Below are 23,878 nucleotides of genomic sequence, written 5' to 3' on the forward strand. Positions count from 1 at the left end.
CTGTGAAACTGGAGGGTTTTGTCCCCCCACCCAGAGGTCTATTTGCTCCTTTTGAAAAGTGTCAGAACTCGAAGACCGAAGCAACACTAACAACAACAAAAAAGCTTCCCAAGTGATTCTTATTTAGTTCCCATACCTTTGAGGACCATGGCTCTAGTGGAACGAGAATGAACAGGAATGATTTAGAAACAAAAAGTTAAACCTTTATGCCCATTTATTCAATAAGGATAGAATCTTGCTCTCTCTACTTTGAGAATAATAGCTAACAGTAATTGTTCAATAAATGTTAGCTATTATGTGCCAGGCACTGTCCCAAGAGCTATACCTATAACAACCACACAATCTCATTTTACAAACGAGAAAAACCGCTTCACAGAGAGGTTAAGGAACTTGCCCAACATCACACAGCTAGGGCTTGGATTCAAAGCTAGGCAGTTTGGCCACAGAGAATATGTTTTTAACCATTATTCGTAATATTGTAAAGAATATAATAGAACCATGCATGAGAAAAGCATTTTACTTTGAAAAGTTAAGGTGCTCCAAGAAGCTGTTGAATGAACTTCCTGGAGGGAACAGTCTATGTGGCTTCCAGACAGCACTTGCTACATTTACAGCTGCTCACAAACAACTTCACTCAAAGGACTTGAAAATCTGATCTTTGCCTGTTTCTCTCAAATGCTGACTTTAGTCTACCGAAGTGCCACAGGTAAAGTGACTCCTTTGACAACCGAAAACAAAGAGAAGAACTCTGCAGACCAGGTGCCTCACACGGGGCTTGGCACCCAGGTGATGAATAAAATGTTGACTGAATTGAAAGCCTTCCAGTCAAAGGCACTTTGAAATGTGCTATTCATAGTCCACAAAATGGCTTGAATACAAATTATTTAGAATGTCAAAACAGGAAGGGGCATGTGGCAAGTTAAGGAAATTAAAGAGAAATGAAGTATAAATGGAATACTAAACCTTTGAAATTCAAAATAAAGAACCTGGTTATATATCCTTGAAATCCTCTTTCTTGGCTTAGCCAGGAAATGGGAGGGGTAAGCTCTGGGGATGGAATAAGCCTATTCTTTAATAATATAATACTTCTTATTTGTGTTCTATGTACTTGCTGTAAGCATACTGATCTGAACAAGCTGCTTAATATGCTCAGGTGATTTTTTTTAAAAGGCTGACTTTACCCCACCACATTCCCTAACGACCCTTGCACTTTTTAACAGGCATTTAAACAAAGCTCAGAAATAAAAAAGGCTTTTCTGCCACTTTAGACAACAAAATGGGTTCCTTAGAACAATGCTGAGCTTGTATTCCTAGCACTAGATCTAACGAAGCATTAGACTCACATCATGTCCAGCAAAATGTTGTGTTTGGCCTCCCCATAACTTTTATCCAGTATCTAAAGAGCTAATAATGCATAAAGCAGGGTTTTCCATAATTCCCAAGAATTTAATGAGTGATGGTTAGTTAGTTCACAATGTGGCATGATCCAAACCTAGGCAGCCAAAGAACCTCCTATGGAGACCTGTTGAGAAGTAGGGAGAGCTGATGAGCAAGAGCTCACTGGACCCATATTCAGCCCTTTAATTGCCATGTGGAGGACAATAACTCAGTTTCCCCAACATGACATTCTCCTCTAATCTCTCTTCTGATGCACAGCTGTAAAATGCTGCGCATGCTACCTAGTTGTGAACTCATTCTATGAGGCTACTCAGCCTTTGCTTTATGAGCAGTGTGAAGGGAAGTCCAGGAAAAATAGATCTGAGAGTAGCCATTTATCTGTTAGGATAGGCTCTCAAAAAGCACATGCTGAACTGATATATGACCTATACAAGATCATGACCATAGGCTGATTTCAAGCTGGGGACTAAACAACACACACACACACACACACACACACACACACACACACACTAAAAAGTTATCTCCAGGCATCCATATTGCCCAGCTGAGGTTTTAAAAAATGCCTCCTATACTGGGTTTCCCGAAAGTCTTAGTGAAGTTTTAAGCTTTTAGGGCTAGAGATGGGGTAGTGAGCTGAACTCACCCTCTGCCAGTCCAACAGGGATAGCTACAGATGGTTTTGATTTATCATCAGTAAATGTGCAGCCCAGATTAAAGGAAACATTTTAAAGGACTAATTAGTCAACCCTCACAAAAGTAAATTAAGGGCCTGTGATGAAACAGCCAAAGGAAACTCTAATACAGCACTGTAGCAATAATGCTTGGAGTGTATTCAAATGGAAAAGCTTGGGCTGGAAATACTTGTTTAGAAAAAGAACTACATCACTCCACCCTACTTCATCAAGTAATTCAAGCCATCTTAAGCGCTCAAGGTCTGACCAAGCAAGACAATATTTATTAAAACTTCTTTCAGCTTGAACTAGATCATATCCTTGGGAATAAACAAATTTTATTCAATGAACAAGTAGAAGGGATTCTTGATTACTACTATAGTTCTTTTGTGTAGACTGCTTCTAGGTTAATGCAAAAAGCTCAGAAAAGGATATCAGATAAGGTAAAAAGCTTTATTATTCAGGATCAGCTCAAAGTCTGACACTGACAGAGGCAGGGATAATTATTATCTCATTACATTTGACCTTTGGCACCCATTTGAAGTACTAGTTTTACAAGTGGGACGTGTTACAGCCAGTAGACTCTCAGCACAGTTCCTGACAGCCACATTTACCCCAATTTCACTCAGCAGAGCTGTTAGATGTTCAAGGATACAAAGAATGTAATTATCTAGTTATCCTTTTTCCCCTCCACTTGGCGTTCAAAGCAAGAGACAGATATCATTATTAGTAGATATGGTCATAAGCAACACCTTCCCATAGCCTAACATTCAAAAATCAAACACCAATTATAAGTAGAATTCCTAAATACTCAGTTAATGCTATGGAGTGCTTTGTTTCAAAAACAGCAATTCTGTGGCTTCCCTTTACTTATTTTTCTCCTTGGAGAAAACCACGCGTAATCAACATATGTAGTGCAGGTTGTTACAAGCTTGACATATAGGAAGCAAAGGAATTAAAAAGTTGTCATTAAGAACAGATTTTTAAATTATGACAAAAATATGAATAAACTCTACACATTTCTCAGGGTTATGGATAAAATGAATCAAGTTTCATGATTGTTAGGGGAGTCCCTTCTAAGGATGTAGCACATAGAAAGTACATGGAACTTGTTTCTATGAGCTTATAAAGGGGACAAATATAAAACAACAGTTCAATTCAAGATGATCGACATGTAACTGTTGGTAAAGGAGAAGATGCTCAAGATATTCTGTACACTATTAACTTAGAGTCAGTCTAAACATCTTCTACATTAAATATCTAGAGAAATTTCCATGACTTTTCAGCTCAGGGCTATTCTAGAGGGTCACTGTTTTTTGTTTTTTTCATATATATATACATGAAGAAAATCCAAAAAATCAAGTTAAAAAGCCAAGAGTTGTTTTTTAGGTTCTGGGTTTTCAGTTCAGACCTATCTTCTTTTATAAAAGTATCAATCAGAGATGATTACTTTTTCTTAAAATCTGATGACTTATATTTTGAAAAACTTGCAGCCCCTAGAGAACTGAAGATGATTTCACACCCCAGCTTCCATGCAGGACTATTGATTTTATAAGTATCTTTGTCTAGTAAGTGGCAAAACCATAACCTCTTATAGAACATGATGTTGGGTTGCTACATAGTAAATTGCTTAGTAAAAAATATAAGGGTCATAGTCTCATATGGGAGATATATTTGGGGGAAAAAGGCCAAGTAAAGGTTTCTAGTGTTGTTCTCCTAGTTTCTCCAAAGCGTTGACATTTATCACTGCTCTGAAAATAAAGATGATTTTAACTTAAGAAGACTGTATTTTAACACTGAATCAATATAAATGTACTTATCTGAACATCACATTTTTACACATACTAAAAACAAAACAAAACAAAAAAACCAAAAGTGTAGTGAAAAGATTATATAAATTTTAAATGAAATTATATTTGTTTGAGGCAGCACAGATCCAGAGGTCCCCAGCAGAAGACTTCTTCAGCACTTGGCCTTCACAGACAGGCCTCCTGCTGTGACCAGCAGATATTTTCCACTGTGTACCCACAGTCTCAGAGTAACAAGAGACAAGTCTTACTTTTTGCCTCTATGAGCTGGGATGTCATTATTGTAGAGAAGAGGCATAATTTAAAAAGTGAAGACTACTCATTCAAAATGTTACAGAGTGACAAACTTACTTTATGGAATTTAAACACAGCATTCACCCCAAGGAAGCTGCATATAAGCTTAGAACCAGAGTAGGTAAGCTTCAGAGTTGAAATGATTTTTCTCTGAAAATGAAAGAATGGTAGCTTTCTTAAAGATCAGAGTTACTGAATCACTCTGTTGTATTTTTTGTCTTGTTTTAAGGGGCCAAAGTTCAGTTAACTCACTCAGATTAGAATCTATAATTCTGTTGACTGTTCGGGACTACAGTAGTCATCTTGAGATTTTCTATGGAAGTATGTACAGATTTTCCTCATGGAGCTGGGAGTAATAGTGACCTAGAAAAAGAAAGTTTAGATTTCAGAGATTTTCTAAGATAAAGTTCAGCTGCTACTTCAGCAAGTTATCAGTAAAGGGTATTTTAAGTTGGGATGCCTAGAAATTTGATTATTTAGTCAGCCAGCTTTCAATTTCCAAATACTTTGAGGGCAATGTCTCTTTTGGCTGATTTGTACTGAATTTAATAAAAATTTAATAGATGTATGTAAGAATGGAAGGCATAGATTTTTCATGTGAACTGAAAATATTTACTAGTTAAACCTCCTGATAAGACCCAAAGGCTATAATAACCCTCCTCTTTGAAAGAAATTTGTAAATCACCTCCCCCTCCCAATTTACAAATGGGACAGGGATTCAAATGGCAGCTGCTACCCTTTTCTGAGGAAGTCTTATCATTATGCACATAAAGAAGAAAAACCTTCTAAAGAAACTTTAGCTTCAAAGATTGAAATTATAAAACCAGAAATACATGGGACTGGCACACTATTTTTAAAAGCCTTTATAATGTACACATTAGTGAAAACAATTTTTCACTGAAATTATTTTTCTGATAACACACAGCTGAGATCAGTTCTGGAAAAAAAAGGATTTTGGTCAGGGGCAAAAAACAGATACAAAGATAATTTTAGGAGAAGAAAGAAAAGATTCCTGATAGCTGTTTTTTTCCCCCATGTTCTGTAGCAAGATCTTGGTTGGATTCTGTGTTTTAAGTAATCTTTAAAATATTTCTAGTTTATTTTCCCTAAAATTATGGGACAGGCTTCAGGACAGTAGGATGGGGGATATGAACACTTATTAAACTAGAGCTGGCTTGAGGCTCTCCAGCTTTTAGATTGAATTTTAATCATTGTACCACCTTCTTAACACAGAGCAAGAACCACTATGAATCAGAGCAGAAACTTTGTGAACCTACCCCTCCCCCCCACTTGCAAACTGATTACCTGAAGCTTTCTAGTCCCTCTGACCTGTGCCCATACTCACTCGATGCTCATAGCTACTTCTCCCTCCACCATTTCAATAGGTCATTTGCTTTTTAAGGTTCACAAACCTATTTCTGCCAGCAATATGTGTTTTTGAAATTATTTAACTTCAATATTGTGTCAGTCAATTAAAACAGTAGTGCTAAAAAGATAAGTGAAACTAACCTGAATGTTTAAAAAGTATAGATATAGATGAATTGCCAAAAATACTGGTGTGAGCAAGGTGACGGTAAAAAAATGGGAAAATCATAAAAATCTGGAAGGATTCTGCATTTAAATTGCTTTAAGTATCTAAGTTTCACTGTATTTGAAATAATCATAAACCATAATGACCAAACTGGAAATCTATTCATGGATGTTGGTAACTTGCCCATGAATGTCAGTTTTATCTATAAAAAGGGGAGGGAACCTATAAAAAGTGGTTGCCAGGGGCTGGCGAATGGGGAAAAGAAAAAAAAAACAAAAAACGCAGTGGTTGGGTTGGTGGGGGAATAATGCCAAACAAAGAAGAGGGAAGATATTTTTGAATTGATATATTAGAGCATGATGAAGGCTTTGAGGAAAGACACCAGGGCTGAGTGGTATGGACCTTCACGGAAGGGATTTTAATGGGAGTAAATCGGGTTGCTAGATAATGAGATACAGCAACACCTAGTTACATTTGAATTTCAAACAAATAACCGTTTAGTATAAAGAATTTTTAGTATAAATATGTCCCACGCAATATTTGTCCTGAATTTTTATGTGCTAAATCTGGCAACCCTAGGTATAAATAGATTTACTGAAAAAAAAAAAAAAAATCCTGACTTCTGAGAAGGGATTTGTGCTTGACCTCCTCAAGTTAGAGAATCTATGTTCTCACTGGCTCCTTTCAAGTTAGGAAATGCATCTTCCCATCACTGCCGACTTACCGGGCCTGGAGAAGTCTTTCCACTCTGTCTCCTAGAATTGGGGGTCTGGGAGGATGGACTTCGGGGAGATGAATTCTCAGCCTTCCGTTTGGCCGCCATGGCCAATAACCAGTTTTTATTCTCCGGGGAGCTATTCTCTTTGCCTACCACCTCAGACCCTTCTCCACAAGATCCCAAAGGAAGAGGTAGTGTTCCGCAGCTTTCTGAAGCATAAGGACTGGCGGGAGAAGGAGGCTCTGAGATACTCATACTAGCTCCTTCAATCTTGCTTGGTTTGGGAGGACCTAGAGAGTCCTTACCAAGGTCTTCCTGGCTACCAGCAAGGCAGCACAGATCCAAATGAAGCTTTTCGACTGGGTCATCAAGCTCAGTCACACAGTTGCAACTCTTCACACACTTCTGTTTCACACTCTCCAGACAACTTGAGTCCAGCCTCCTCTTGACTCGATTTCTGGACTCAGAGCAAGCCACTGCTTGGGATGACTTTAGGCTCACAGGAATGAGGGCTTTTCTTGGAGAAGTGATCTTGGTTTCAGAAGCAGGTGGCGTGATGGGTGGTGAGGAGGACGGTGTTCGGGTCATCCAGTTTCTAATGGACATCTTGAAAGACGAGGGTGGCTTGGGAGAGACCGAGGACACAGAGCCTCTTCTGCTGATGGGAGACCGGGCTTTGGCAGGAGGGGTTTTAATAGAGAATGTGGGAGTATTTGAAGGAAGAGGGAGGTCTCCTGCACAGCTTGGAGCACAAGCTGCTGATGATGGGGAAGAAATAGATGGACTGCTCTTTACTCTGGGGGCTTTGGCAGGAGTGCTCTGGCTACTTGTCACTGTTACTGAAAAAGAACAGAGGGTCACAAAAATCAGAAGAGAAAGCCATAGAAAATCCCTGAATTCTCACCAAGGAAAATTATAACTAACTTACTCATATAGGAATGGATTTCCCAGTGAGTCGATTACATAAATCACTTGATTCTTACCACACCCTTTCAGCATTTTCCTTCCCCTTTCCTAACTGCCAGCCTCCCAACCACTCTGTTGTAAAACATTTACTTGTAATAATCTAGAAAATATAGAAATATTAAAGGGAAAATTTTAAAGCATCCAGGTACACCACTTACAGCATTTTTTCTATACTTGTGCATGTGATATATACGTTATACACCTCAAATTTTTTCTATACAAAAGAGACCATAATGTATATACTATTCAGTAACCTGCTTCTTAGCATATAATGGACCTTCCCCACATTAATATAGATGTACATTATAATTTTTACTAGCTACCAAGTATTCTAAGGTAACAGCAAGACATTTAAGTTGTTAATGATATTTTGTTTTCACAAGTAAAGTTGCCATTACAATTCCTGTATATGCTTTGGAGCAATGTGAGGGCAGGGGGACACTGCACAGTGGTTCCCAAACATAAGTGCACTGGTCTAAAATTTGGCACGACCATTTACTACTGACTTGAACACAACCCTTTACCTCCTCTGCTTCTGCTTCAGTTTCCATATCTGTGAAATGGAGAGCTTTTAATGTCCACAGGAAATAATCCCATCAATTGCTTGTTAAATAAAGTTATCAGGCCTCACTTGGCTTTCCACCTTAATTTATAAATGGCTACTTTCCGCAAGTCAAAGAATGCCAAAGAACATTTCCAAAACCAAATGCTTGCTCTCAGTAAAGCAAGTCAGTGGACAGAACTCTTCTCTATGTGTCGTGTCCCTTGTTTACAAGCAATGGCAAGCCCTTGAGGAAAATTCTTATAAACTTCATGCTTCTTCCCACTTTGGCCCAGCCATAGACAACTCTGTATTTTCTTACTTTCCTTCTGAGCTTTCTAGATTTCTGAAATAGTGTTCCTGTCTCTAGTAACAAGGAAAGGCCATCAATTATTTCTAAGTCACAAACTCTTTGAATTATAACTCTGATATTTAATTCAGTTTAATTACTGAATTGCATTTATATGCAACTGAATTTAGGATGAGCTGACATAAGACAATCACTAGAATACAGATTCATAAGCACTAATTTCAGTCATTTAGTTACCCTGTATGTTCTACCCTGTGCTTTTTACTCATCAAGCAGTTTTGCCTTGAGACAGAGAAATTCTACAAACTGACTTTTGCCTAAACTTTCCCCATCAACTATACGTTCAGAAATGGCCAAAGTGATACTGTTCTTTCAATTAAGATCATTTTACTGGAAAATCCCATTCTGGAGTAACGTGCTCCAGAAGGAGAGTTAGTGACAGGGACTGTCCCTGAAGCATCTGGTGATAGTTCTCATATTCTAGAGCTTGATTAGTCATTATTTCAGGAGGACAGAAACTTTTCATTTGTGTCACTCTTCAGCACAGATCAACAGTCACTGCACAGTCCCTATAGTTATTAGTTCCACAAGAGTGGGCTGAAGGGTAGGGTTAAGGGAGAAAGTCCTAAAATAGCATGGGTCTTAGAACAGGCACATTCTAACACAGGATTAGGGGAGAAGGAAAAGCTGGGCCCTGGGCTAAGCAGGTATCTAAGTTTCTGATACCTGAGTAGCAGACATCTGAAGTGTTTATTAAGGGTCAGAGGGAGATCTGATGTGGTGGAAAGCTGGGGCATTTCTCTTCCTTTAGGATGTTAAATGGAGGAAGGAGTGGACCATGGGGTTCCAAAGAGAAGATTTTATTAACTTTGAAGGTTAACAAAACTGCACCAAATTTCAATCTTTTTAAAAAAAACAGTAATAAGATTATTAAGATAATAAAATTTCATGGTAAAAAAAATTCAGTTTCAAAGGGAAATTAAGCGAAAAGTAAAAAGCCCTCTTTTCAAGCTCATTTTACTCGTGTGCATCCCACAATTTTCTAGATGCCTATTACCACACAAAGGTATATCAGATCTTAAAAACCCAACAATGGATTATTACACAAACACACACCACATACACACATTCTGCAATTTCTTCTTTTCTCTAAACAGTGTTTTTTCTCTATATCTCTATAAACTTAGACACACTGCATTCTTTTTAACAGCTACACAGTATGTCACTATATGGTCCCTCGATTTAAATATAACATGGCCGGTAGTACATCATCTACTGAACCCCCACTGACCCGAAGCACTGTGTGAGATCTGAGGACACGGTATCACGGACTGCATTACTGCCCTAAGGGCCTCCTGCAAGTCAGTTCTTTTGAGGAATTATAGAAAGTTTACTAATAATCAGTCACTTTGCAGCTTCTTTCTGTATAAGAGTTTGCCATTTGGCCTCAGCCTACCTTTCCAGTCATATCATGTACTGCTACTTTAGGATCCTGTTACAGGAGACTACTCACTGCTTCCTGAACAAGCTGTGCACTGTCACATCTCTGTCTTTGTTCATGTGGCTTTCTTGCCAAGTCTGCCCCTTCTTGGCCAGGTAAAAATTCTCCTCATGTTTCAGGCTCTGATGACAGCCGTTAACTTCATTGTGAAGATTTCACAAACTTCTTTCCTCCTCTCCCACAGGAAGCAGGCTCCTTTTGTTTATACAGCTAAGAGAAATGTTTACAATGTACTACAGGGCTTTTGTATCTGCCTCCTGGACTAGACTGTGAGCACCTAGAAGGCAGGTGATGATAATTTACTCATTTTTAGGTCTAGGGCCCCTGTAGTACCCAGCAAAGAATTATTAAACAATGTTTGTGAAATTTCATTACTGCTGAGAGGGATGACAGTGAGGTTCCATGCATCAAAAAACAGACTCTGTAAGCATTCTGCAGACTTGCAAGACTATGGCAAGCACATGAGATAGTACAGGTAAGGTTTCCTTCTCTTCAAGATAAGGACAATCATCTTTGTCACTCAATAATGCCTAGACCAGAGGTTCTCAATCCTGGCTGCATACCAGAATTACTTGGAGCTTTGTAAGAATACAGGTACTTGGCCACCACCCCAGACCTACTGAATAATCTCTGGGGACACACAAACTTTTAAAAAGCTCCACGACTGGTTAAGATGCACAGCCAGGGTTGAGAACCATTTGCCTTGACAGTACTGAGATCGCCGGCTGAAACAGTGACACAATAGTAAGCGATAGAGCAGGTGCTGGCTGGGAAAAGTAGGGCAGAGGGAAAAGGCGCTGTGCCTCGGGTTTAAAGCCTTCTAGTTGGTGTGTTAAGAGGGCCAGAAGAGAAGATACGAAGCCCAGGACAACAGTGAAGGATTGGGGTGGCAATTAGAAGCTTGGGAAAGCAGAGGACCATCATTTTCAAACTGGTAGTGTGATTAACAGCAGCCACTCTGTTGCTGGAAGCTGGATTACAGGGCTGAATAGCCAATGTGCAACCTTTGGCATTCAAGTGGGGTTGATTTTCTTTAGTGCTCTTCAGAGTAACTCTAGCAGCACCCTGAATGGAGAAATCCTGGTTGGGTCTTAACTTGAACTATGCTTTCCTGTGTTGGGTTTTAAAGGAGGCAGTACTGGAGAGTGCTTCCAAGCACGCACTCTAAATGTTTATTTTTTAAGAAAGGGAGAGACAGAGTGTGGGTGAGGAAAGGGCAGAGAGAGAGGGGGAGATAAAGAATCTGAAGCAGGCTCCAGGCTCTGAGCTGTCAGCACAGACCAAGCACCCACTCTAAAACCAGACTGCAAGTGTTTGAAGTCTGGTTCTACTACAAACTTCACAGCTGTGCGGGATCTTAGGCGAACCTAACTTCCTTGAGCTTTAGTTTCGGCTGTTTGGGAAACTAAGTAAGATAATCCAAGTGGGTCTTTAGACTGTCTATGCTCATACTCAATAATGGCTGAATGTGGTCGCTATTATTATGGTCTAAACTTGGTCAACATGTATAACTCTTTTTGTGACTTGGCTTCCAAAACCAAGAATAATTAATGATACACTAAAAATAATTAAAAGCAACTTCACTTTTCATTAATACTCTTAAAATGGTTACAGCAATTGACATAGAAATGCCACCTCTGGGAATCTATTTTAATGGGATGAGGGAACCCTAAATTCAGAAAAAAGTTTCACAAAATTTTGGAAACAAAATGTCCAACTACGAGAGAATAGCTAGATAAACTGTGGAACATTTACTCAGTGGACTACTTTAAATATTTTGCTAAAAAGATAACACAGAAAGTGCTTAGAACATCATGTTCAGGGAAGACATCCCCAAGAAATCCAAATGTATTTACAGTATAAACATGATCCTATTAATAAGAATCTCTGTGGAAAAGGAGGAAAATCTCCAAAATAAGTTAAAATGTTAATTAAAATTATTTGTGAGTGGTAGAAACACTGATGGCTTTTTACTCACATGATTCTTCTCTTTTTTGTTTTCCCAAATTAGGGATAGATAAGTAAATATAAAGACAAGGCAGCTGATAGACATCTATGTTCATGGATCACAAAAGTTAACACATCTTTAAGATGGCGGTATTCCCCAAACTCAACTATAGATTTGATATAATGCCTATCAAAATCTCAGGGAACTATTTTGTAGAAATTGACAAGCTGGTTCTAGTATCTGTATAGAAATACAAGTGACCAAGAATAACCAAAATAATCTTGAAAAAGAAGAAAATTGGGGGACCCAGAGTTTCCAATTTCAAAAACTTGCTACAAAGCTATAGTAATCAAGACAATGTAGTATCAGCCTAAGGATAAACATATACATCAATGGAACAGAATGAGAATCTAGAAATAAATCCTTACATTTATGGTCAATTGATTTTTGGCAAGGGTATGAAAATAATTTAATGGAGTAAAGAATAGTCTCTGTTAAAAATGATACTGAGAGGGGCGCCTGGGTGGCTCAGTCGGTTAAGCGTCCGACTTCAGCTCAGGTCACGATCTCGCGGTCTGTGAGTTCGAGCCCCGCGTCGGGCTCTGGGCTGATGGCTCAGAGCCTGGAGCCTGTTTCCAATTCTGTGTCTCCCTCTCTCTCTGCCCCTCCCCCGTTCATGATCTGTCTCTCTCTGTCCCAAAAATAAATAAACGTTGAAAAAAAAATTAAAAAAAAAAAATTAGACAACAAGTGCTGATAAAGATATAGGGAAATTGGAACCCTCATTTTGGATAATGAAAATACTCCAGAATGAGATTGTGTTGATGACTGCCTAACTCAATATACTAAAGGCCACTGCACTGTATACTTTAAATGGGTGGACTTATGGTAGGTAAATACATCTTGACAAGTCTCTTAAAAAAAAAAAAAAAAAAAGAGCCTCAAGGGGGAAAAAAAGTTCAGGAAATAAAAAGTAACAGCAGTTTACTATCTAACTCCCTTCTGAATAGAAAAAAACCAAAAGCAAAAAGCTAACTCCTGTTCAAACCAAAATTATGATCCTGTATTGGGAAGATAGGGGAATGCGGAGCATGCAGAGGCTTGGTAATGGTGGGGACACAGAGAGCGAAATCCTCATCTCACAAAGTGAGACGTCAGTAGATAAAGTTGAAAACAAAAGAAAACAGAAATCAAAAGAAACAGAAATGCACAAATACTATTCAGAGATATAGACACACATATCAAAGAATCAGCTAGAAGATTTGAGAGTGGCTGTCCCTGAGAAAAGGGAACTATGGGGCAGGGCATCTAGGGACTGTTTATCTCGTTCACTGTTGAAGGACTCGCTGGCTTTTTAAACTTATATAATACTAATAAAAGAAAAATTTTTTTAAAGAGAGGAAACACCAAACACTAAAAAATAAAGGCATCAAAGGCTTTACTAAAGCAGACCTACAAGTAAAAGACCCTCCCCTGGAATCCAGTTCTGCTTATAGCATCTTTTAAGAGATAAAGAACTAAGTCATTAGAAAAATGGGCATATATTCGGTCTCATCTTCAATTCCTCATTAGCTTAGGCCTTGATGGTTAACGTAAAATGAATCTTTAAGCTTAAATTTCCAGCTTATTACTATATATCTGTTGATAACATGAGAATCCCCTCTGGCTGGTCCAGTGCTTGGAAGAGTTTTGCTCTTGGTGCACTATCACTCTCTTCAATACTGTCTCTGTCAATTCATGGTTATTACAAAATCCACATACATGGTCTTTCCAATGCCTTGGTTTCTATAGCCTTGTCCTTTAATTCACTCAAGCCACTTACTCCTTGACCTTATTACTACCAATCTGCAAATCCTGTTATCTCAGTTTCAACCACCACCTATATTACAGTTCACTTTAGTGATCAATCTCCAAAATCCCTCATCTCTAGGGGATCCTCAATTCATTTATCTTCCCACTTTGACACTATCCCCTAGTGCCACTATATGCTCACTTCCTTCCTTACCCAGTTTAAATCCTGCAGTCAACCATTACAACTATCCTCTCATATCTACCCTCAACTTCCTTGGCCCTCCTCTCACTTTACACTTGTGGATTTATTATTATTTATTTTTTTTTAAACTTTTTTTTTTTTTCAACGTTTATTTATTTTTGGGACAGAGAGAGACAGAGCATGAACGGGGGAGGGGCAGAGAGAGAGGGAGACACAGAATCAGAAACAGGCTCCAGGCTCTGAGCCATCAGCCCAGAGCCCGACGCGGGGCTCGAACTCACAGACCGCAAGATCGTGACCTGGCTGAAGTCGGACACTTAACCGACTGCGCCACCCAGGCGCCCCACACTTGTGGATTTAAACCACACCTCTGGTTAAATGCAACTCCGCACCTATAGTGTATCTGTACCTGGGCAGCAGACAACCATTAGACACTGCTCACTTGCAATTCATGACCACTAGCCTCAAGTTGACCCACTGCCCAACAACCGTATTTCCCTGGTCCACTTTCTCTTCTTTTCTCTGCGTGACTATTTCAGACTCACTTATCTCTCCTCAAATCTCAACCACTTCCTCCCTTACCCTTATTTTCAGTTGATGATCCTGATTCCTATCTTACTAAGAAAATAGAAGCTATCAACTTCCATAGGTTCTGACCTACCTTCACTGTGCCTGTATGTTCCACCTTCTCTCTAATTATTATGGATGAACTATCCACACTCTTAGCAAAGTCCTACCCTTCTACTTGTGAATTCGATACCATCCCTTCACACTTACTTGAGAACACTGCTCTAGTAAATTTCCCTGCATCAAGTTTCTCTCTCTATAGGATCCTTCCAATCACATACAAAATGCTATACTGCTTAAATAAATTTTTTTTTAAACATTTACTTTTGAGAGACAGAGTGCAAGCAAGAGTGGGGGAGAGGAGGAGAGGGGGAGGGACAGAGAGAGAGAGAGAGAGAGAGAGACAGAGAGAGAGAAATTGAATCTTAACCAGACTCTTTCTTTACTGTCAGCACAGAGCCCAACATGGGGCTTGAACTCACGGAGTGTGAGATCATGACCTGGGCCAAAGTCCAACGCTTAACTGACCGAGCCATCCAGGTACTCCAAAATGCTATATTCCTATTAAAACAAAACAGAAACAAATGCTGCTTCTTCCTTCAGCCACCACTTTATTTCTCTCCTTTCCTTTCTAGCAAAACTCCTTGATAGAGCCTTCTATACTTGTAGTCTCCAAGTTCTCTTCTCTGATCCTCCTGAACATCCATCAGACCATGACACTCCACCAAAATTGCTCTCATGGAAGTCACCAAATAATCCCCACACTGCCAAATCCAAAGGTCATTTCAGTCCTTGTCTTATGTGGAATGCTAAAAACATTTGACCAAATGGATCCCCCTCTCCATTACTTACTTGGGTCCCAAAATACAGTACTCTCCTGGTTTCTTCTCTAACTTCTCTGGTTGTGTCTGTTTCTTCACCTCTCTAACCTCTAAACATTGGGGTGTTCCAAGGGTCAGACCCCAGACCTATTCTCTACCTTAGCTATAGCTTCCTTGCTCTATGATGATGGACCCCAAATTTATAGCTTTAGCCCCAAACTGAAAAATTAACATCTAACTGCCTCTCTGACATCTCCATTTGAATGTCTAATAATCATATCAAACAAATATCCAAAGGGAACTTCCGCTATTCCCTCCCAAACCTGTTCCTTCTGCAGTGATTCCTGTTTAGGTCAATGGCAATTCCATTCTTCTAGTTTTACAAGCCCTAAGCTCTGAAGTCATCCTTAGTAATTCTCCCTTACATCCCACATCTGATTCCACACCATGTTCTGTTGGCTCCACCTTGTACATATATCCAGAATTTGAAGACTTATTACCATATCTTTTGCTACCCCTCTGTCCAAGTCACCATCATGGCTTCCTGGATTATTTCAAAACGACATTAAAACTAGCTTCCAGCTTTTATACTGCTCCCTTTACAATTTGTTTTCAACACAGGAGTAAGAATGATCAAGCAAAGTCAGATCATGATACTCGTCTATTTAAAACCCTGCAATAGCTTTTTGTCTGTCAGAATAAAAGCCAAACTGTAGAAGAACCTCATTTCCCATTACTATTCCCCTCCCTCTCCTTAGCTTGCACCAGCCACAGGGGCTATAGCCATATTAGCCCCTTCAAGGAACAAAAAAATATGTCAGGCCTGCTCCTACTTTAGGGCTTTTGCACTTGTCTGCCTGGAATGTTCTTCAAAATGTCCACGTGGCTCACTATTTCACTTCTTTTACTCAAATGTCATCTAAACATTTAGACCTCCCTGGGCACCTAATTTCCCAGTGTTCTTTTTTTTTTTTTTTCTCAAGTACTCATGATTTGACATAGTACATATTTTACTTTAACTTGTTTCTATGCCGCTCATACTAATCTGTAAGCTTCGTTTATGTCTTTGGGTTTTTTGATTCTTTTGTTCATTGCTAAATCTCCAGCAACTCAGAACAGTGCCTAGCACATAGTAAATGTTCAATAAAAATTTTGAAAATAAATCCACCACTGGATTCCAGTGCTTCATATAGATGATAAACATAGTAGTGCTCAGAAAATATGTATTGAAAAGAATGAATGTCAAAAAGATGGTGCTTTCCTTTAAAAATATACCAAGACAAGATGAAATTTAGCTTATCACTCTGTACTGTAGAATGAAACCAATTAAACCATGAACAACTTAGAAAAATGCATGGGATCCTTACCTAGGTCAGCTCTCGCCTCTTTTTTCTTCTGAGATGCCCAACCCACTATGGAGAGCTTATCTCCTCCTGATTTCTCCTCTAAGCCTCTATTCAAACGCCAGATTTTCAGTGTATTGTCATCAGAGCAGGTAGCAATCTATGAGAACCAGGAAGGGAGTCAAGAAGATTCAATCAAAGACTTACAACAAAGGAAAAATTCTGTAGATCTTAAGGACTCATAAGGAGAATTATTCTGACACACCAGGATATAGAAAATGATATCTGAAAAATCATATACTTCCATTCTTTGCTTTCAGGAATCACTCCAGATTTCCAAAGGACTCTCTATAGTTTCTTAATAATTCTGCTGGTATGTCTTTCATTACCAGTCATTTATTACCTGACCTAATGCCCTACTATAAAACCAAGTTCATTTCATTTTTGCCTTAAAAACTTGGGCTAGTCATTATCTTTATAACTTTCTATAGAACTATGACATATATAATTATAATACCTTTTTTACTCTCCCTCTTAAATGATAAACCAGTACATGTCACCATTCAATTTCTACCACTTTCTTCTGAATTATACATGATCTGGCTTACTGCTAAAGTAATGGGATCATTTCCAAGATTAGGCTTAGTTCATGACTCTAGGAAGCTGTGACAAGTAGAATGAAACCATTCCTTTGAGATTCTTTTTAAATAGGTAAAGGAGCGATCTGGGAAAACAACAAGTTCACTAGGCTGAAAGAAGTTAAAAATAACCTTTGCCCCTTTAAAAATATCTGACCATTCCCGATCTTGGTCCCAGCCTTTTATGGCAGAGAAAGTCCAGTCTGAAGAGCTTGTGGCAAATGGCCACTGGTACCAGAGCTGTTCCCCAGCATTTGTTTATATAATTTCTCTATTTCAGTCACTAAAGAGAGAGAAAAAAAGAACACACGTTCTCTTAAGTCTTGGCCCCCAAGAGACTGGCAGCTTTTTCCTTTCCTTACTGGGAGGCCAAAAGAAGACACACATATTTAACTGCTCAACAAGAAATGCCTGGAATCCCCAGTTACTCTATAGTCTATTAATAAGAGTTATTAGTTCCAGAGCACCTACTGTGCATCTGACAATTTACATTTTTTAACTTGTTTAATACTCACAATGTAAAAAACCTTGAACTCAAATAACCTCATCTGCAGGCTAGAATAAAGTTGTTTGCCCAATGTCACCACAATTAAGTGGCAAAGCTAGAACTGAAATATTATGTTTTTCCAATTTCAGAGGCTTTTGTTTTTATACCATACTTACCTTCCTAACTCTAGGCTGGGAGCAAAATTATTTTATTTTATTTTAATGTTTATTTACTTTTGAGAGACAGAGAGAGACAGAGCATGAGCAGGGGAGGGGAAGAGAGGGAGAGGGAGGCACAGAATCCAAAGCAGGCCCCAGGCTCTGAGCTGTCAGCACAGAGGCCGACATGGGGCTTGAACCCAAGAGCCGTGAGATCATGACCTGAGCCAAAGTCGGACACTCGGACACTTAACCGACTGAGCCACCCAGGTGTCCCTAGGAGCAAAATAATTTAAAAAAAACTTTTAAAAGGGTAGTCACTAGATGAGTATAGGTAAACAGCCCTGTCATTTCCTAAGAGTCTTTCCTGTGCATATACATGAGGACAATATATGGTGGTTGAAAAAAGAGGACATAAATAACTGAAAAATTAAAAAACTATCCCAATTCTACAAAATAGAAAATATATTAAAAGCAGATATTTCACTGGAAGTTACATGGAATCTCAGAAGGAAAATGTCATTGGGATATAATTATTGGTGATTAAAACGATTAAGTTAAAAAAAAAAAAAAGGCCTATCACGAGGCTGGCCACAGAAATGGTTATATAGGGATACAGAAATAAAAAGAAATCCACAGCAGCAGTACTGGAAAGCTAGCAGAGATGCCTTGAGTAGAGCAGACCATAAAAAGTTTCTGGAAGATAAAAAACAGATGGAAACAAAACCTGAAAACTTCATACATGAAAGGGGAGATCTCCACAGAAGCGATATTTCTTGTAAATCCCAATAACCCAAAGACCAGGGGAAGTAGAGGCCAGGAGAGTGACTGGAACTTGGGCCGCTATGTATGAAAGCCCTACATGTACATAAAGATTATGATTATGTTTCTGGTCTTTCTACATTTCAGGATTTTGTTTTTAAGTATTACTGTTAATTTTTTTTTTAAGTGAGAAATGTCTAAAACATTTTAGAGCTACTTATGTAGTTTTGCCATAGATAACCTAGCACATTAAGACTTCACAGCAAGCATTGTTTAGGCATGTGAACACTAAATTGGATTGTGAAGAACAGTCGAGATGTTACCTTTAATATGTCACATTGATAATATGTAGATAGTTAATAAAACTAGTTTTTTCACCTTAAAATTTTCTTTTTACTTTAGAGTTTTGGATAAAATTTAATTATGTTAAAAACTTAATTCTATGTTTAGGAAAACAATGACTTCCAAGGAATAAAGAAATCCATTCTTATTCTTTAGTGTAAGTTTCTCTACTGGTAGAGAAAAGTAGAATGTGTATGATTAATGCTGACATAGATCCTGGATGGCCTCTAGTTCTTTCGATCTCTATTTAAACATTGAAGTCTGTATAACACTCAAAATAACCTTGGGAAAATCTACAAATCTGTGATCCACTTTTTAAATCAACTACAGAGATTTATTTACAAACCTTTGTGAAGTCTGATGGACACCAGCACACAGATGTGACCTCTTGAGAGTGACCCTGGAGTACCGTAGGAGGATGCCAGGGTGTGGAGACCTATTACACCATCAAAAAAAGAAAAAAACAAGTCAGCAGAGCAGTGCTAGTCTCCCAGATAGAGCCTTTGAATCTCTCCATATTTGTGCCTTAGATAGCTTTGTTACCAAACGTCTCTTAAGTATGCCTAGTTATAGCTCAGAAAAGAGTTCCAATGGGCAAAATATTTCTGCCACCGATCTGAGAAAACAGATATGAACTCAGATACCAGGACAGGACTACCTAACTATCTATATATATTTTGACTAAAATTCAAGAATGACATTTTTCCTCACTTCTTAGCTGGTAACTTTCTGCAAGGATGGGGTTCAGCTGCTAGGTAGTGTGCACTTCAAGGGAGCCCTGTTTTTACATAGCCTAGGCATTTTCAGATCTTCTCTAATCAGTGACTTCTGGGAATACTGCATTAGCTAAACCCTGAAGGCATTTCAGACATACTACCAGTTCTCCTGCAACAAGAGGACAGTCTTTCATCCAAAAGACTCACTGATTTTTACCAAAGTCATCCCTTCATTTGGAAGGACTATAAACCATATACTTTTACATGGCACTTTGGTATCCTTTTTGGAAAAAAAGAATCTTTTACAATTTCATTTTGGTTAATTTGATTAAAGAACTCTTGAATTTTCAGTTAAGTTCTGCTATGTTTTAATGAATCAAGGGTCATATTATGCAGTACAACACACATGACTAAGGATCAAATTCCCCCCCTCACTGGATGCCATTAGTGATCTGCATTTGACAGTTGATTCATTTGAGAGCTGTCAATCCCTTTCAGAGGCCATGAGAATTAACCAGCACAATATGGCACAAACTCATTTAACTATTATTAGCACATATGTTTGAAAAAGAGAAATTATTCCCTTTTCATTTTCCCAAGGCTCTGAATCATTGCTCATCTGTATGAAGAAAGTGGAGGCGACTCTGGAAAGAATATTTGCAAGAATGACTAAGTAAACTTAATAGATTTCCTTCAATTGTAGTGAAGATATTCAACACACTGATTCATAAGGTTCTCCAACTCAATCATTACTACTCCTCTCTTGGGTTAAATGGCACAGGTAATGATTCAAAAAGCAAAAGAAGAGAAAGAACAGAGTCTAATTTGCCTTGCTGGGTTAATTAGAGTTTCACAGAAAAAGCTTTTTCCTGAGTATTAACAAAAAGGATCTCACTTTCTGCCTCCTACAATAGCACAGAGAGCAATAACTCATTCTCTCACAAGGTAGCATATTTTAGAAAAGACTTTCATTTCAGGAGTCACAGAAATTCTCCATCCTTCTCTCTTTGGGATGGCCCCAGCCCATTAAGTTTCTCTTCACCCAAGGCCCAAGCAGGATGGGTAGCAGGAAATTAAAAGGGAGAGAAAACCCTAATGTTCTTTTGACCCTCCCTGGTAGGAACACATTACTCTACTGCATTGGTTTACTCTGCTTATGGCCTCTAGCTTGTCATTTCATGATACTGGCTCTTCTTCAATTTCCTAGGCATTTTAATACCTAAGGAAACCTAAACGTGTATACAAAGGATTAAAATAAATTAAAAAACAAATATCTGCCAATAGAATCCATGTACATTTTTGCATTTACCTATAGGATCTATGAGGAAAAACAAAAGATCCCTTGGAAAAACGTGACAAACTGATAAGATAGGAATAATAATGACAATAAAAGTCAGCATTTGTTGAGCCAGGCACTTTACATAGCTTCAAACGTGGGGGGAGAAGGTTCCTCCAAAAGTTAAACATAGAATTAATTACTAGACGACCCAGCACTTATATTCTTAGATATACACACAGAAGAGCTGAAAATGTATGTTCAAACACTTGTACATGAACGCTCATAGGTGCTTTATTCATAAAGCCAAAAAAGTGAAATAATTTAAATATCTACCAACTAATAAAGGCATAAGTAAAATGTGGTCAATGCATACAGTGAATACTCAGCCATAAAAAGGAATGGAGTACTGATATCTGCAACAACATGATGAATCTTGAAAACATTGTGTGACTCTATGTGTAGGATATGTCCAGAAGAGGCAAAACCATAGACAGAACAGAGGTTAGTGCTTGCCAGAGGCTGAAGGCAGGGAAGAACAGAGAGCGACTCTTATTAAAAGGTACAGTGTTTCGTTTTGGAGTAATGAAAACATCTGGGAATGAAATAGTGATGGTGGTTGCACAATATTGTGATTATACTCAAAATCCCTGAACTGTACATTGACAAATGACTAAAATGATGAACCTTATATTCTATGAATTCTATCTCAACAAAAAAAAAGTGGAGAGAAGGACATGAGGTAGGCTGAAATGAGAGGTACTGTCCAGCAAGTTTATCTGAATGGTAGTTACAAGCGCTTTCGCAGTTTAGGACTATACTAGCGTGGTATAGTACCCTTGCTGACTACTTGAAGGAGATAAAATGTCCTCTGGTGAAGCTCCAGTTGTTTTTAAATCCTTCCTTTTTATTCAAGTAAGTTTTTATTTATGGTCACTTCATTTTTATAAAACATTACTGTCTTTACATGATTGCATTTTTTTAAAAGCCTCTATTTTTAAGTAGGAAGAGGAAACTAAGTCCAAGAGACATTTACACCTGTGCATCCTGGAGAGGGTCAAACCATGGAAAACTGCCCTCTCTTACATATTCTAGCTGTTATACAGACTTTGCTTCAAGGCATGAAGAGTCCCCGTGGTAAAACTCCTCGAACTATAAACGCAACAGGTAGAAAGAACTGGCTCTAAGCTATGCATGTAATAAACATTTTGTATCCTTAAACGTGCAAAAAAGATGAGCACCTTTCCCCCCAAAATCTCCTTACTATGCCCAGTGAGAAACCAAATCTCATCTTTATTTCTGCCATGAGATCATTTACACTTCCTAAAGTGTCAGGTTCAATGTTTCGCCAGTCAGCGGTAGAATTGACTGTGCCAAATGAGTTTATTTATAACCACTTCAATACTATTCAGCGGCTATAACAGAAATGAACCAGGAAAAGGAGGTGAGGGATAAGAAATTAAAAAGAAAACATATATTAACTGTATTTTGAAGTCTTGGGCCTCAGTATCAGAGAGCCTAACTATATTATATCTCCCCTTTGCTGAGCAGTGGTAAAGATTAGAAGGCTATTCTCTTCTGTCTTAAGATCTGAAACTCCTTTATTTCACTGTTTTCTTGTGCCCATGGGCTTTTTAACATAGGAAAAATCCCAACACTTGAAGGAATTCTGACTGCTGGAAACACAGCAGAGCTATAAGATAACCTAACAGCCTGGATACTCAGCTTGCATGGAATGGTTTTAAACTACACCCCCACCTTATTTTTTAATCATGGAAAAGAGAAACTGAGCCACGTCACTAGGCAAATTCAATTTTAGGAGCAGTGAGCTTGCCAGGATCTCAAATATCAGAGCCTGCACATTGAGTTATGTGTGGACAGGCAGGAGAACATCATGTCTGAACCACATCATTCAGCACTGACATGTGACCCTGCCTAGGAATTTAGAAAGGGTCACCCATGTATGTGATAGCCACTGAGTAGACATCTGAAAATGGGTTACTAACAACAGCCAAGTATCTTTACTGCATGTCTCTAAAGAAACTATACCTCCACCCTTATTCCCTGAAATGAAACAAAACGGTTTGTGTACTAAAGCAAATAGAATTGACAATAAAATATATCTGTAAACACATACACCCATGTATAATATACAATTATATGCATAATTACATATATGTAATAAAAAACTTATTTTAAAAGATTTTTAATAATAATCAGTGCATTAAGTATTTTTTGCATAATCTTTTATTATGCTTTTTTGTATGTGTAATTTTCTTTTTTTTTTTTTTTTCTTTTTTTTTTCAACGTTTTTTATTTTTATTTTTGGGACAGAGAGAGACAGAGCATGAACGGGGGAGGGGCAGAGAGAGAGGGAGACACAGAATCAGAAACAGGCTCCAGGCTCCGAGCCATCAGCCCAGAGCCTGACGCGGGGCTCGAACTCACGGACCGCGAGATCGTGACCTGGCTGAAGTCGGACGCTTTACCAACTGCGCCACCCAGGCGCCCCTGTAATTTTCTTTTAAAGAATTAAAAAACTTAAAAAGATACAGACTTTGGTAGGAATAAAATCTTCCTGCTAAGTTGGAAGTCAAATAGAAAAAGGAATGGAGACAAGATAGTGAGAGAAGGAGAAAGGGAAAACAAAAAGAAAAATAAGCATTAAGACCAAATTTGAAACTCAAAATATTAGAAGAAAGCATTAGTGTTGCTAACCTATATCATCAAAGTTTAAAACTCGTATCAGAAAATCTTATAGACAAGAAACTAAGTAAAAACTCTTATGAATCAGGGTCTCAAGCATATATTTTACAAGCAAATTTTCATTTAAAAATACAATAAGTAGGGGTGCCTGGGGGGCTTGGTTGGTTAAGCGTCCAACTTTGGCTCAGGTCATGATCTCACAGCTTGTGAGTTCAACCCTGCTTTGGGCTCTGTGCTGACAGCTCAGAGCCTGGAGCCTGCTTCAGATTCTGTGTTTCCCTCTCTCTCTCCCCGCCTCCCCTGCTCATGCTCTGTCTCTCAAAAATCAATAAACATTAAAAAAAATAAAAATACAATAAATAAAAAAAAGAAACGTGCTT

General features: G+C 38.5%; 1 protein-coding gene across 6 annotated transcripts in view; it reads right to left on the minus strand.

The window, feature by feature from the left end:
* Positions 1-23,878, minus strand: part of DTL (denticleless E3 ubiquitin protein ligase homolog) — a 77,518-nt gene that overhangs the window by 32,729 nt on the left and 20,911 nt on the right. For 2 of the 6 annotated variants that reach the window (XM_047841220.1, XM_047841218.1), the window contains exons 12-15: positions 19,147-19,236; positions 16,438-16,573; positions 6,430-7,262; positions 4,427-4,537 (exon numbers count right to left, since the gene is read on the minus strand). In XM_047841220.1, the coding sequence (XP_047697176.1) occupies positions 4,439-4,537; positions 6,430-7,262; positions 16,438-16,573; positions 19,147-19,236 (1,158 nt within the window). In that variant the 3' untranslated portion in view covers positions 4,427-4,438. Of the gene's footprint in view, positions 1-2,506; positions 4,538-6,429; positions 7,263-16,437; positions 16,574-19,146; positions 19,237-23,878 lie in introns of those variants that run through there. The other 4 variants (XR_007148314.1, XM_047841219.1, XR_007148313.1 and 1 more) reach the window with 4 other exon arrangements.

This window comes from Prionailurus viverrinus, chromosome F1 (assembly GCF_022837055.1).
Source record: "Prionailurus viverrinus isolate Anna chromosome F1, UM_Priviv_1.0, whole genome shotgun sequence".
Lineage (NCBI taxonomy): Eukaryota > Metazoa > Chordata > Mammalia > Carnivora > Felidae > Prionailurus > Prionailurus viverrinus.